The sequence below is a fragment of the Leishmania panamensis genome (assembly GCF_000755165.1).
Source record: "Leishmania panamensis strain MHOM/PA/94/PSC-1 chromosome 20 sequence".
NCBI classification, from domain to species: Eukaryota; Euglenozoa; class Kinetoplastea; order Trypanosomatida; family Trypanosomatidae; genus Leishmania; species Leishmania panamensis.
In genome coordinates this window covers 387,443-399,999 of record NC_025866.1, presented here as the reverse complement: position 1 = coordinate 399,999, position 12,557 = coordinate 387,443, and the positions used below count along the sequence as shown (strand labels likewise).

Sequence of the window (12,557 nt, the reverse complement as noted above, 5' to 3'; positions counted from 1 at the left end):
GACGCAGACGCTGGTGGTGTACGTGAGTGCGGACTGCACAGGAGTACCAGAGGCAAAGACCTACATGAGCAGACAATGTACCGGGTCGCGCAGCAGCAGCGATGCCCATGGACGCTAGTAGTTCAGTGTCGTCGGCGTGCAGGCCTCATCGCGCTGGCTCGGTGGAATAGGCATCTCTAATCGTCGCCCGCGAGGGAGCTGGAGCAGCGGCAGCGGCGGCGGCTGAGGTTGCTGACAGCGCTGCTCATCCTCCTCCTCTCCCTTGCCAGGGTTTGCTGGTGCAGCGAGTCGATGTACATCCTGTTGAGTTGTCGTGAACAACCACATGGAGGCCTCCATGAGCGCACTTACACACCGCAGCGCGTCCACGGTGGCAGTTACCGCACCATCATTTCCGAGTAGCTGCTGCTGCTCTTCCACCTGCAGTCGGCAAAAGCTTTCCGCGCTCTCCGTCCACTGCTGCATTGCCGAGGAACTCGACAACAGCTGAAGCTGCTCGGAAGAGGGCCGGAGGTACTGTAGAACCTGTCGTGCAGTAGGTCGCTGTGTGGGGTCGCTGCGTAGCAGCGCCACGACAAGCTTCACCAGGTCCGCTGAGTATCCGCGGCGGTGCAGCATCTCCACCGGCACGCGGCGGCGGAGAGCTAGGAACTGATCACCATTTCGCGGGAGCGGCTGACCGGACATGAGCTCAAAAAGTGACATACCGAGCGAGAACATGTCACCCGCCTTGAAGTGCTGCTTCTCATTCAGCATATCAGCGCATAGGTACCGGCAGTCACCCTCGTCAACGCTCGTTGTGCTAAGTTCGTTGCCGTCGTTCCAGCTGTCGGGGTTCAGGGCGGTGGCCAGCCCGCTAGCACCAGGGCCTGTGTAAACGACAGGTCCGCTGTTCGGGTTCACGTAAGTGACACCTCCGACCTCGCCAGCCCGTTGGCCTCGTGCTGGGGAGCCGTAACCGTTTCGCGTCTCCGGCCTCGGTCGGCCTCTCTCATCCAGCAACACGCTGCAGCCGAAATCAGACAGTTTATACGCGCCGTCCCTGTCGATTAGAATGTTGTCCGGCTTGAAGTCGACGTGGGCAATGCTGGTGCGGTGCAGTGCATCGAGCGCGATGCTCATATGAGCTAGGAATACCTTCACCTCCGCCTCCGGCCAGGGTTCATTCCGGTCCTGTTTCTCATTCGCGACAGATGCGACGGAGCCGCCAGGGCAGTATTCCAGCTGCATGTACATGCGCGGCACCCGGCCTTCCTCCCAGGCAGCAGAGAGCTGCACAATGTGCGGCAGCCCCCGCACCATGCCCATCACGGACCGCTCGCGGCGGTAGCGCCGTTCCATCTCCGGTGTCCGCAGCGGGGGCGACATCTTCACTGCGACGTACTCGCCTGAGCTGATCTCCTTGAATAAGGATACTGTGCCGAAGGAGCCTCTGCCGAGAAGTCTTACTTCGTTGTACTCGGTCAGGATGCGCCGCGCCAAAAAGTTGGAGCACTCAGTGTCGGCCTGCGACACATCGAGGACGTCCTGCGACGGATGCAGCAGCACCTGAGAGAAGGTATTCGATCCACCAATCTGCTGAGACAGAGTCACAGGCGTGGCGTAGTCTATGATAAGTGGGGAGACAGCGCCGATCGCGTTGCTACCGCCGCCGGCGCCCCGGTAGACAGTCGTCGGCGGTGACGGCTGCGATGGGAAGGCGTTGTGCACGTTACTGTTGGGGATGATGCTGGTAAAGTTACACGCGCCCGTCTCCGCAAAAGGCGTTGTCGGTGTTTCGTCGAGGTCAAGTGCGCTGAACTGCGACAGAACGTCTGCGGACCGCTTCCGACTGCCCTCGCGGCGATAGAGCTTGAAGGACTGCGGAGGAGGGGCGGTCCCCGCACCCGACGTGGTGGCCCGTGAGACACTGCCTGACGCGTGGCTTGTCACCGGGTTGCGGCCGAATCCTCGAAGTGGCGCAGCAATACGCAGGGAAGGCTTTGGCGACGCACCTCCTGCAGCGGCGGCAGCAGACGCTGTAGCAGCACCCAAGGCCCAGGCTCCAGTGCTGGCGGCGGTGGTGGACAGTCCGGGACCGGCGCCGATGCCTCCGCTTGGAAGAGTTCCCCTGTTGCCCACTCCTGTGTGGATCGTGCGACGCTGCTTCGCTGGTGGTAACAGTTCGGCAACGAGCACTGTGTCCCCTACGTTGGTGAGTGTCACCGGCGCCGCAGGCGACGCTGATGATACTGCAACGCCGTTGGGCGCCGTCATTAACAGAGGTCGTTGTACCCCTCGGTCACCCCTACTATGATTTCCAACTGTCGTCTCTGCCGTGGATTTGTTGCTACTGCCCGCGTAGCCTCCGTGGATACGTGCAGCATTCGAGGAGGACGCCGATACGTGCGTTTTGGTGGGTTCAGCCAGAGAGTAATTCGAGGTTTCACGGGCAACAGCTGAGCGCTTCCCCGCCAGGGTGCCCGGCGTCTCTGTGGTCGCCATGGTCGGGGTGGAGGGGATAGGGAGAAGGGAGGCGTACAGGGCGGTTCCGCCTCTAGCGTGGCCGCCACCTTCCGGCTTCGCGCTCACCGCACCGCACAGACGGTCCGGCTGCGGCGCCTGCATCGATGTGAAGAACAGCGGTGATGATGATGTCGTGTACGCCAGAGAGGGTACTATCGGCGTTGCAGGTGGTGGGCGCTGGAAGAGAGGCTCCTCATTGCTGTCGGACTCGCAGGACAGGGGACAGTAGGGTACAGCACGGACAGCCGCAGGCACTTCGTGCTGCGACTGCTGCATCAGCGCTGGCGATGACGAAGGACGATGCAGTGGTGGAGGCGTCGGCAGCTGCGCGGAGGGGTAGTAGAGGACTGCGTTGGTTGTGGTCATCGTAGCCATGGAAGATGGCGTGTCGCCACCATCAGGGCTGGCTGCGCCACTGCCTGGTGCATTAATGGCGTCAGTATCCGCTGTGGCGGTGCTGATGGCACCGGTGCGCGTGGGAAACTGGGAGCTGATGAGAGGACTCACCTGTGCCGAAGGCAGAAGCGTGACGGCCACCGACGAGTTCTCGTCGTCTATGCTGGCTCGCATGTATGGGAATCTTCTCTAGTTACTAAAGAGGCCGTTGGCGCCTCGCTTGTGCCTCGCTTGTTCGCCTTTGGGTGCCTTTTTTGATGACGGTTCAACACCCCCCCCCACCCCTCAAACAGCACCGATGCGTCCACGCACGCAACGCCTACAAGGCAGAGACAAGGCACAGGCAACAACACAAAGAGAGAGCGAGAGAGAGACAGTGGGTGCGAGAAGCAGCTGGAGGTGGAAGGAGCGTAGGCGAGATATGTACCCCTCGTTCTCTGCTGGCACCCCAAAGCAAACGCTCACGTGAACGGCGAAGCAAAGGTGTATCAATGTGCGTGCGTGCGCTTCTTTGTATGACAATGCGTGAGTCCTACGCCAAAATGATCAGACGTATGGTCTTCCAATAGGTGATCCCTTCATAGTTCACTGATGAGAAAGAAAGAGGAGGAGTAAGAGAAGGAGAGAGGCGCGCGCGAGAGCGTGTATGTGTATGCGCTATGTGTGGGTATACCTAGGCGCGAGGCAAAACAGCGTGGAGAAGAGCCTCACAGCTTTGTTGACCAGACAACGGTTCGCTCTCTTATGGGTGAGCGCCTCTTTCTTGCTGCTTTGTGGCCAGGAGGGACGCGTTAGTGCGTGAGAAGGGCTTGAATATTGAGGTCTGGGTGCAACCGTGCGATGATGTGTGTCTGGTACGTACGGGCTACTTGCTGCGTTGCGGCTCTGTCGTGGTGGAGGCCCCCAAAACGTCTTCAGAGCGATGAAGGTATGGCACACTTGATCCTGATGATGCACAGCGCGAGTCCGACAAAAACAAATTCTAAAACGTCCAACGTCAAAAAAAAAAAAGAAATGAATGGCGCGGTTGGGCGTAGCGAACGAGGGAGGCGGTCAGGCCACAAATAAGCCGCAGAGCGGCGAAAGGGAAGAGAGAAAATGCGCCAGAATGTGAATAAGACAAGCATCTAGCAACGGCAGCAACGCCTGGGCTTTGGGGTGTGCGGTGAATATGCCCTCACAAGTGATGAAATGCTGTAGTGTGCGCTATCGCTCCCGAGCTAAGGTCATTATCATTTTGTCGTCGTCGTCGCGGTAAGGAGCGTTCGCCGCACACGGTGAGCGAGGAGGAGGGGAGAAAGAAAAACAAAAGCGAAGGAGAGAGCGCCAATAAATAAAGCACAGACAGGGAGTTGAGTTTGATGTGAGAGGGCGGCACACGTAAGGCTGCGTATACGTGCTCCACGCGTCGATGTCCGCTTCCTTGGCAGGAGGGATTCCCCAGCAGCCGTGCAACGTGCAGGTACCCCTTTTCTCCTTTTCAAACGCAGAAAAGGCGTAGAAGTATACGCTCAGTCAGTGGGGAGACGTACGCCACGTAAACGCGCGCGTGCTACAACACGAGAGCGCACACGCCGATCATCCAAAACAAAGCGGAAGAAGAAAAAAAACACCGTGGCAAATGTGTGCCACGACGTGCCTCCTCCTGTGGTGGGTGGGCACGTGGGCTGAAAGCCGCATGTGGTCCACCCGCACACCGTGTCTGCATACCTCACGTGGCGCAGCAACGGCGACTCTCCCCTCCACACTTATGCGTTTCCTTTTTCCCTTTTGCTCTCATGTGGGGTCTTTACCTTGCTCATACGTCAGATGCGTTACGTGAACAAGCCGCACAGTAAGTGAACTCCAGCGAGAGGAGCTCGATAAGGTGATGTGAGACACGAACACGCCAAACACAACATTAAAACGCCACAGACTAACTAGAAAGCAACGCGCGCCTGCGGATGCAGCGAGAGAGGGGGGAGACAACATGCGGCTGTTCACTACACACCGCGCCCGTGTCCGGCTGTGTGGATCATTAGTGAGGGGAGGTGGCCTTCCCATATCCATCAACGCACTGTCGCGAGACGACATTACAGAGTAGATGGCGCAGCCATGCGCACGAGGCACACACTGGCCAGCCTAAGAGAGCGAGAGGCAAGAGGAGAGAGGAGTGGGCCCTTCTACCCTCGCCGCCCCTTGCCTCGCAGCTGTGTCATTCAGCGCCGCACACATTAATGCTGGATGTCTTTGCGGGCCTGCTGTTGCATCATTTCCAACCGCATCTTCTCGAGCTGGTCACGCTGGTACTGCTCATAGAGGCTAGTGAAGTGTAGGAACTCTCTCTTGGCGAATCCGGCATAGAGAATGGCGAACTCTTCCACACACAGGCGCTCCTCTGGTGTGAGGCCGTACCCGTCATCTTTGCCCTTCGAGGATGGCACGACGCACTTTACAAAGGCGCGGTGCACGACACGGTGGCGTGCTTCGTGGTACTTGAGGAACTGCTCAGCCGCGGCGGTGTCCTTGGCGAGCGCTGCGCCGTTGGATTGACCCATTCAGGAAGGGGGGTTCGTGTATGTTTGTTTGATGTAGTGAGACTCTGCATCTCCCTTGATAGCACTGCTTATATATGTGCGTGTCTGCGCACTCGCGTGCTTGACCTTCTCAGCGTCGCTTAGCGAATGAAGTGCAACGTGACAGAGAGTCGGTTGCCCGCACTCCCTCTCACTCTTTTGGCCGTCGTGGAGAGGAGAGAGATCGAAGTGGCGCGTATTGGGCAAACGGCAGCGAGTTCTCTTCACACACGCAAAGAACAAGTGAGAGACACGCGACTACTTCCGCACACGAACACGTGCGCGGCGACAGCACCTATCAATATACGCCGCGGCCAAGCCGGCAAGACTGATGCACAATGGGTCAGACACAGAGAGAGAGAAAGAGAGAACGAGACGAGAGAGGGGAAAGACGGACGAGTAATGGGTACGAAGAGGCACACCAGTACAGAGGGCAAGTGCAACGAGAGAGGATTTGAGGGGGGGGGAACCGTGCAGGTGGAGTGGGAGCGATGAAGATCCCCTGCTTTGCGCTCGTGTATGATTTCGCCGAGGGTCATGCAGATCACCGAGAAGCGGAGGCAGCACGGGTCCTCATCGCATCAAAAGACTGGAAAGAAACGGCGGACAAGAGGCACCCACGACGCACAATGCAACCCTTCGGCAGTGCTCTTGTCATCGGGTGCTATGTGTCCTCGGTGCTTGCCACCAGACAGACAGATGTGAGCTCCCTTGCGAGACAAGCCCTCCAGCTGTAGTTGCCTCATGCGTGTCTGCACGGTATTTCTCTGCTTGCTTGCGCCTATGACAACTCCCGTGGTGCGTCCAGCTACGCATCCCAAGTGCGTCAAGTTCCTCCACCATCCCCCCTCTCGCCGTCTTCCACTGCTGCTCTTGCCTGGGCAGCGCACGGGTACAAACGCATACACAAGCGCATCACGTGGACAGACGCAGACATGGGCCTCTGGGCACCAAGATGTAGCGGAGGAGGAAGGGAGGAAAAGACGCAGAAATAAAGTGGCGGACTGTGCGTTTCTCTCTGCGCACATCTGTGCGGCTACAACCACCTCACACCACGTACTCGAGCTCACAGAAAGCTTCGTGTACCGTCTTGGTGTCGTGCAGTCCACGGCAGCGCACCTGCAGTGCCGCGCCCGCTGGCAGGAAGAGACATGCGCTGAGGGTGTTCGTGTGCAGCTGCGCTGGTTCGCAGCAGGTCCGCTGACGCTGAGTCACGCCGGCAATGTCACCGTGAACGCGACGCCGCGTGGGTGACCCGCCTGGAGACACGGATGTGTGCAGGTGCGCACCGCGGCCAGAGGGAGAGCAATAGCTTCCTGCAGAAGTGCCGATGCTGTGCGATTTGCCACGCGTGGTCCACCATGGTGAAGCAGTTTCTGCAGTAGAGGCGGCAGGGTGAGCGTAGAGAAGCGTGTGCGTGACTACCTCACGCATGCCAGCCACGGAGACACCGTTCATCCATAGTGTCAGTGCGCCACCGCAGCCGCTGTCGCCGCTGTCAGCCTCTGCGCGCCCCGCTCCGCTGCACAGGCTCGCTGATGCACAGTGACGCACGAGACACACGCGCACCGCGTAGATGCCGGCCCTCTCCACGAGCATCGTTGACGTGTCGGGCCAGCTAGCGAGGGACAACGTCCATGTCATCCAGCCTAGCCGAACTTCACCGTTGTGACCGCTCGTGCCTTCCTCTCCTGCCTGCTCCATCTCACGTAAGTTGCGCTGGTGGGCCGCCCACGTCCCTAGACTGTACCAGCAGTCGGTACGGCCGTCAAAGGCGTGACACTCCGTCCACGGAAGCGCCGGACTCACCCCGTTCAGCATCGGCTGCGGTCCTGCGTTAGACAATTTCATGGCGGCAAAGCCGTTCTCTGCGCGGCGGACGGCAGTGGAGAAGTGACTCTGAGCATCCCCCAGCCAATACCACCGAACTCGGCGGCCGGAGGCTGGCAGCGCGGAAGAGAACGCGGCAGCGCTCGCGCCACTCGGCGCACACGTTGGCCCAGACAAACACGCGGGAAGCATAGTGCCCCTCGGGGCGGAGGGGGATGGATGCCGCACCGCGAGATGAAACGGCCGCGGCGAATTCCCACGAGTGCTCGCCATGTCCACCCTGCTGGTCCTCTTCACGTTGCTAAAGAGCCTGCCCGCCGAGTCACGGCAGCTGCCTTTTGATATAAGGCGCGACTGCCCACGGCTGACGGCACGGCGGTGGTCGCCTTCAGCACCACCATCGAACGGGTTCGTGCCCTCGGCCAATGCGGCTGGTACGGACCGCAGAAAGTGTTGCCACTGTCGCCGCAGTCGCTGCACCTCGCGCATCATCTTCGGCGTACCGGCAGAACCGGCAGCAGTCGCCGATGGCAGTGCGTGCGAGGTGGGCGCGGGTGCACCTGTTGTGGCAACTCTACCCCTTCGACAGGACCGCTCGTGCCGACCAAGCGAAGATGCTGTCGAAGATGTGAGCGGCGACGAAGAGGAGGAGCTGGAGGACGAGGTGGCCGAGCGGTGGCGACACTCTGAGGCGGCCGCACCATCGCCGCCAGTATAAGCCCTGTCCTTCAATGTCAACGTGGAAGTGTTGGAGGTGACGCTGCTCGAGCACGCGTGATGCTGGTGGTGGTGGTGGAAGTGTGGGCATGACAGGGCAACCGCCTTCAGTCGGTGCCGGAGACGCTGCAGCTCCTGCTGAAGCGGGACTACTCGTGCTTCCACAGCTGCCTTGCACATTGCCTTGACCGCCTCCGACGTTCGTTCATCGAGCTGCCGTGACGGGATCTGCTGTTGAGCCTCAAGACGGAACAGAGACTCCCACAACCTGTCTGCTTCCTCACGGTGAGCGGTGGTATCCAAGCGATAGCGCTCCTCCTTGACATCGCGATCTTGCACGAGCACAGTCGTGTACTGCTGAAGCTGCTGCAGCGAATCCTCCAGCTGCCGCACTCGGGCAGCGTGCGCTTGCGCTGTGGCGGCGAGCAGCCTCACCGCGTGCAGGACGCAGGGCTGCACGTTCAGCCACGTTTTTTCCTGTCCGTGTTCCGTTGCACAGATGCCTCGCAGCACCTCTTGAAGACGCGTCACTGCGTCGGCCGAGTCGCTGGCACCACTGTCAGGTGAGTTGAAAAAGGCCATGCTACCACTCTCCCCAATGGGCATTGATGCTGACACGGGTGGTGCAGCAGCCGCAGAAGACGCTGGGATGGAAAAGGAGAAGGGGTAGGCGGCAGACGGCAGCAGCGGCTTTGGGGAATGTGGGGGCTGAGGAGGAGCAGCCGTCCCCGCTGACGAGGTGGAGTGCACACCATGCAGTGGTGGTGGGGAACGGGGCATACCGTGCACCACACGAGACCGCCATGCTGCGTAGTCGTTCATGCTTTACTGTGGTGGAGCGACAGAAGCAAGGCCCACTGGCTCTTTCCCTCAGTTTGTCTGTGTGTGTGTCTATGCGTGTGTGTGCGCGGGTATTTGAAGTTTAAGTGCGAGAAGGGGGAGGCTCCTACAAGGAATGTGAATGAAGCTAAGAGCTGCGAAGGGAATCATCAGAAGAGAAGGGAGAAAACAAAGCGCAGAGAAAGGAGGTGCATCGTTGCGCTGAAGGGGGTTGGAGGAGAAGACACAGCACATCACAGAGAAAAAGACTTTCCCGTCCGAAAGGCTTGTGCTTCAATCGAGTATACGGTCCCCACGCATTCCTCCTTCCCCTCTCCTCCGCAACAGACGGGAGTGCAGCTCCCAGGTAATGGCACGAACGAGAAAACACCTGCGACTCACCTCCTGTCCTGTGTGGGTAGGCGTACGCGCGCACGCACACGCGACGGAGACGACGTCGGAGGGAGGTGGGAGGAAAAACGCGGCAGTGCGCCAAGAAGGCCCCACGCCTGTGCCACTGGCGTGGGAAGGGCACCGAGACCAAAAAGATGTGGTCTGCAGACTCCATCCGCGCAGACCATGCGGGAAAAAAAGAGGGAGGGAAGAAGGAGAATGGCAGTAGAAGGCGAGGTGGTGAGAGAAAGGGGTAGAAGGGCACAATCTCCCTCATACAATCCCACCCACCCACCCCCGAAAGTGTAGACCCTCCCTCCGTGGATGTCTGTGTCGCCGGTGTGAACACTCGCCACACCGGAGGGTTTGCACGCCGGCCAACCAACTAACCCCCTTAGCAGGCAAACAGAAACCACGTTAGCGCCATGAAGAAGAGGAAGGTCACATGTGCGTAGAAGGACCAAGTGAAGAAGTTGTTCTTAGCATCTGCCTCCTAAGCCATAGCCTCCCCTGTACACAAGTGCATGCAGGAGTGGGGCTGTATTACCGCCACGCGCGCCAAGAGCAGCTACTCTGTGTCGTGGCGTGTGTGGATCGTGTTAGTCTCACGTCTCCCTGCCTGGTGATTCATTACGCGGATGTTGACTCTTTGCACTGCCTGTGGATGTGGAGCCTCTCACTCGTACAACAAGACTAAAGGGGGGGAAGAGGGCACAGAAAAACGCTTCAAGAAAACAACAACAAAGAAGATGACGAAGACTTCGAGAGAGGGGGGAGAACAGCCGCGCAACGGGCGAACACAGCGCCGACAACAAAAAGGGAGGCGGGTGGAGCCCAGACGATGGTGATGGGGGAGAGGCACATGTGCGTGGTGGCAACTGAGAAAGAGAGACGCAGACACGCAAGAGGCCTCACTCCCTCTTTCGCTCTGCCTCTTGCTCTGCAGCATCGCCTGTTTGTCTCGGTAGCGCCTACGATCGTCTCGGTCGCTGTACCCACCGCTGCAGGACACCCATTTCTTATTTCGCGCACGCACGTCACCCGGGGCTCCCTTTGCCCCATTCCTCAACCATATCTGCAGCAACGCTCGGGATGATAGTGGAAACACGAGCGGGCAAAGCCAACGACTGCGGGGTTACCTCTTGCCCTCCCCCTCCTTGCCTACCTGCCTTATACCTCTACGTACCGCTTTAGAAGGTGCGACAGATGGCTTCGGCGATGTGCGAGCACTCCAGTTCCGTGCTCCACTGCGTGTACGTCTCGTCAAGTACACGGCGCAGCTTCTGCTCGGCACGCTTCTCCTGGATAAAGTGGATGACCGGCAGCTTGTTGTACACAAAGGACGGAACGATCATGTCGGCCCACAGCACAGGCAGCCAGAAGAAGAACGAATACCACCACACGCACGTCCACGAGGCGAGGTACCACACGCTCATCGGCTCCAAGTGGCGGCGAGACTCCACGAGGGAAGGCTGCACCACCGCCTTCGACTCGACCAGCTTGGCCATGGAGCCGCCGTTGCGGCGAACGGTGTTGCTGCAGACGCGACGCATCATCTTATGCTGTTGCTGTTGTTTCTCGGTCGTTAGAGAAGGTGCAGAGAGCGAAGCAAGAAAGGGAGACGGACGGACCCACACGCCAGCACTGACGACGTGTATGCGAACTGCATCGGTATGAGCAACAACATCACGTGAGAGACACCAAGAGAAAGAGAGAGAGAACCACGCAGGGGATACAGAGGTGAACAGTGCACGAGAAGGGCGCAGACAGGGAAAAGAGCGAAGGAACAGCTGGCTCTTGTTTTTTATCCGCAAAAGGCACATGGAGGGGTGCAGCAGGGCCAGAAGGAGCACCACGGCGCATGACATGGTGCGGGCTGGAGCGAGCATCCGCCTGTCATTCCTCCAGGAGTGTCTGGTGAGAGAAGAAGGGGTGAGATGGTCAATGTTTCGTCATCCTGATTTATTGCCTTCACCGAGGTAGCAAATAATAGAAAGAGGCGTGAGCACAGGCAAACAAGCAAAGCGCTGCGTTAGCAGCAGAAGAGGCCCCGTGGAAAAGAAAGGCAAACAGAAGCACCGCGGTGCTATCGCGATAATCCTCACACACCCGCACACACCCACAACTAACGCCTGCAGAAGGGGCTGCTCGGACAAGAGAAGCGGCAGAGCACTGAAAACGCTGCTCTCTCTCTCTCTCTCGCTTTCTCTCATTGTTTCGTTCTGTCCAGGTAACATCGTCGCACCACGTCCGTGCGACTGTACGAACCAAAGCTCGCAAAGTGGAAAAGGGGGCAGTGTGAAGTCGAATCAATGGAGGATGATCCACCTCTCTCCTTCCCGCCCTTCACCTCCTCCCTCCTCACCCTTGAAGATCACGACAGCACCCGAGACACGGTGCGGCATCACCACACAGAGAGCGAAGCCGGGATATTTGTCTTCGTAGTCTTTTAGAGCAGGGAGGTGCACTGCCTAGGGAGCCATGCCCACTGCACCCGCTCACAGCAGTTGTCGCAGGAGACCCAGCCCAATAGCAAACAAAACAATGAGGGAAGCGTATCGGCGCCACTGCAGCTGACCGCCTCGTTGGGCTACGGCGCCAGAAGTGTTCTTGTCCTGATGATGACGACGGGGCTTCTGGGCAGCGGCACAGGCGGTTGCCACCACAGTGTCTGCAGCTTCACCTTTTCCGTTACCAGGGGTTTTCTTAGTCGGAACGGGAGCTGTCTCGCGAGACGTCGTACGCTCCTGTGCAGCGGCTTCAGGTTTCGCGCCTGCCGGCGCTTCTTCAGTTTCAGTAGCCTCCTCCTCACTACCGCTGCTGTTGCTGCTACTGCCTTCACCCTGTGGAGAGATGTCATCATCCTCGATGAAGGCTGCGTCCGCTGCAAAGGCGTCGGGCAACACGCGCTTGTACACCGCATGGAGGCGCTTCACGTTGTACTTTCTGCTGCTCGCCGCATACTTGCGTCGCTCCTCAGCGGTGGCGCTCATCGAGCCTGTCGTCGGCTCCTCCGAAGCGAAGAAAGACACGAGTGCGATGAGGATGGTGCGGAGCCCCCACATCGGGGACCAGTTCTCGGGGTGATAGGAGCTGTTGGACAGGCAAATCTGCATGCCCGTCTTGAGCCGCCCGCTCGGGGTGCACATTTGCACACTCGGTGGCTTGAACGGGTAGTCAGACGGGATCTCAATGAGCCCCACGTAGCGGCCACCCTCGTAAGGTGTGTCGGCAGGTCCATCCACGACAAAGTAGCAACGCAGCATGTTTTGTGGATCAACACCCACCTGAAATGGAAGCTCCCATTCCGCGTTGAGCTTCCGCAACTCAATTTGTAGCCTT

General features: G+C 59.1%; 5 protein-coding genes across 5 annotated transcripts; all 5 read right to left on the bottom strand.

Moving 5' to 3' along the window:
- Positions 1–114: 114 nt before the first annotated feature.
- LPMP_200970 (serine/threonine-protein kinase, putative) lies at positions 115–3,075 on the bottom strand (the record flags this gene model as incomplete). Its single annotated transcript, XM_010699994.1, has 1 exon — positions 115–3,075. One exon carries the CDS (start codon positions 3,073–3,075, stop codon positions 115–117), a length of 2,961 nt encoding a protein of 986 aa, XP_010698296.1.
- Positions 3,076–5,114: 2,039 nt separating this feature from the next.
- On the bottom strand, positions 5,115–5,438 carry LPMP_200960 (hypothetical protein; the record flags this gene model as incomplete). The annotated part of the gene is made up of 1 exon (XM_010699993.1): positions 5,115–5,438. The coding sequence occupies one exon, from the start codon at positions 5,436–5,438 to the stop codon at positions 5,115–5,117; it is 324 nt and encodes a 107-aa protein (XP_010698295.1).
- A 1,065-nt stretch (positions 5,439–6,503) lies between these two features.
- Positions 6,504–8,585, bottom strand: LPMP_200950 (hypothetical protein; the record flags this gene model as incomplete). Its single annotated transcript, XM_010699992.1, has 1 exon — positions 6,504–8,585. The coding sequence occupies one exon, from the start codon at positions 8,583–8,585 to the stop codon at positions 6,504–6,506; it is 2,082 nt and encodes a 693-aa protein (XP_010698294.1).
- Positions 8,586–10,405: 1,820 nt separating this feature from the next.
- On the bottom strand, positions 10,406–10,771 carry LPMP_200940 (hypothetical protein; the record flags this gene model as incomplete). Its single annotated transcript, XM_010699991.1, has 1 exon — positions 10,406–10,771. One exon carries the CDS (start codon positions 10,769–10,771, stop codon positions 10,406–10,408), a length of 366 nt encoding a protein of 121 aa, XP_010698293.1.
- A 942-nt stretch (positions 10,772–11,713) lies between these two features.
- LPMP_200930 (ubiquitin-conjugating enzyme E2, putative) lies at positions 11,714–12,481 on the bottom strand (the record flags this gene model as incomplete). The annotated part of the gene is made up of 1 exon (XM_010699990.1): positions 11,714–12,481. The coding sequence occupies one exon, from the start codon at positions 12,479–12,481 to the stop codon at positions 11,714–11,716; it is 768 nt and encodes a 255-aa protein (XP_010698292.1).
- Between the last annotated feature and the right edge of the window lie 76 nt (positions 12,482–12,557).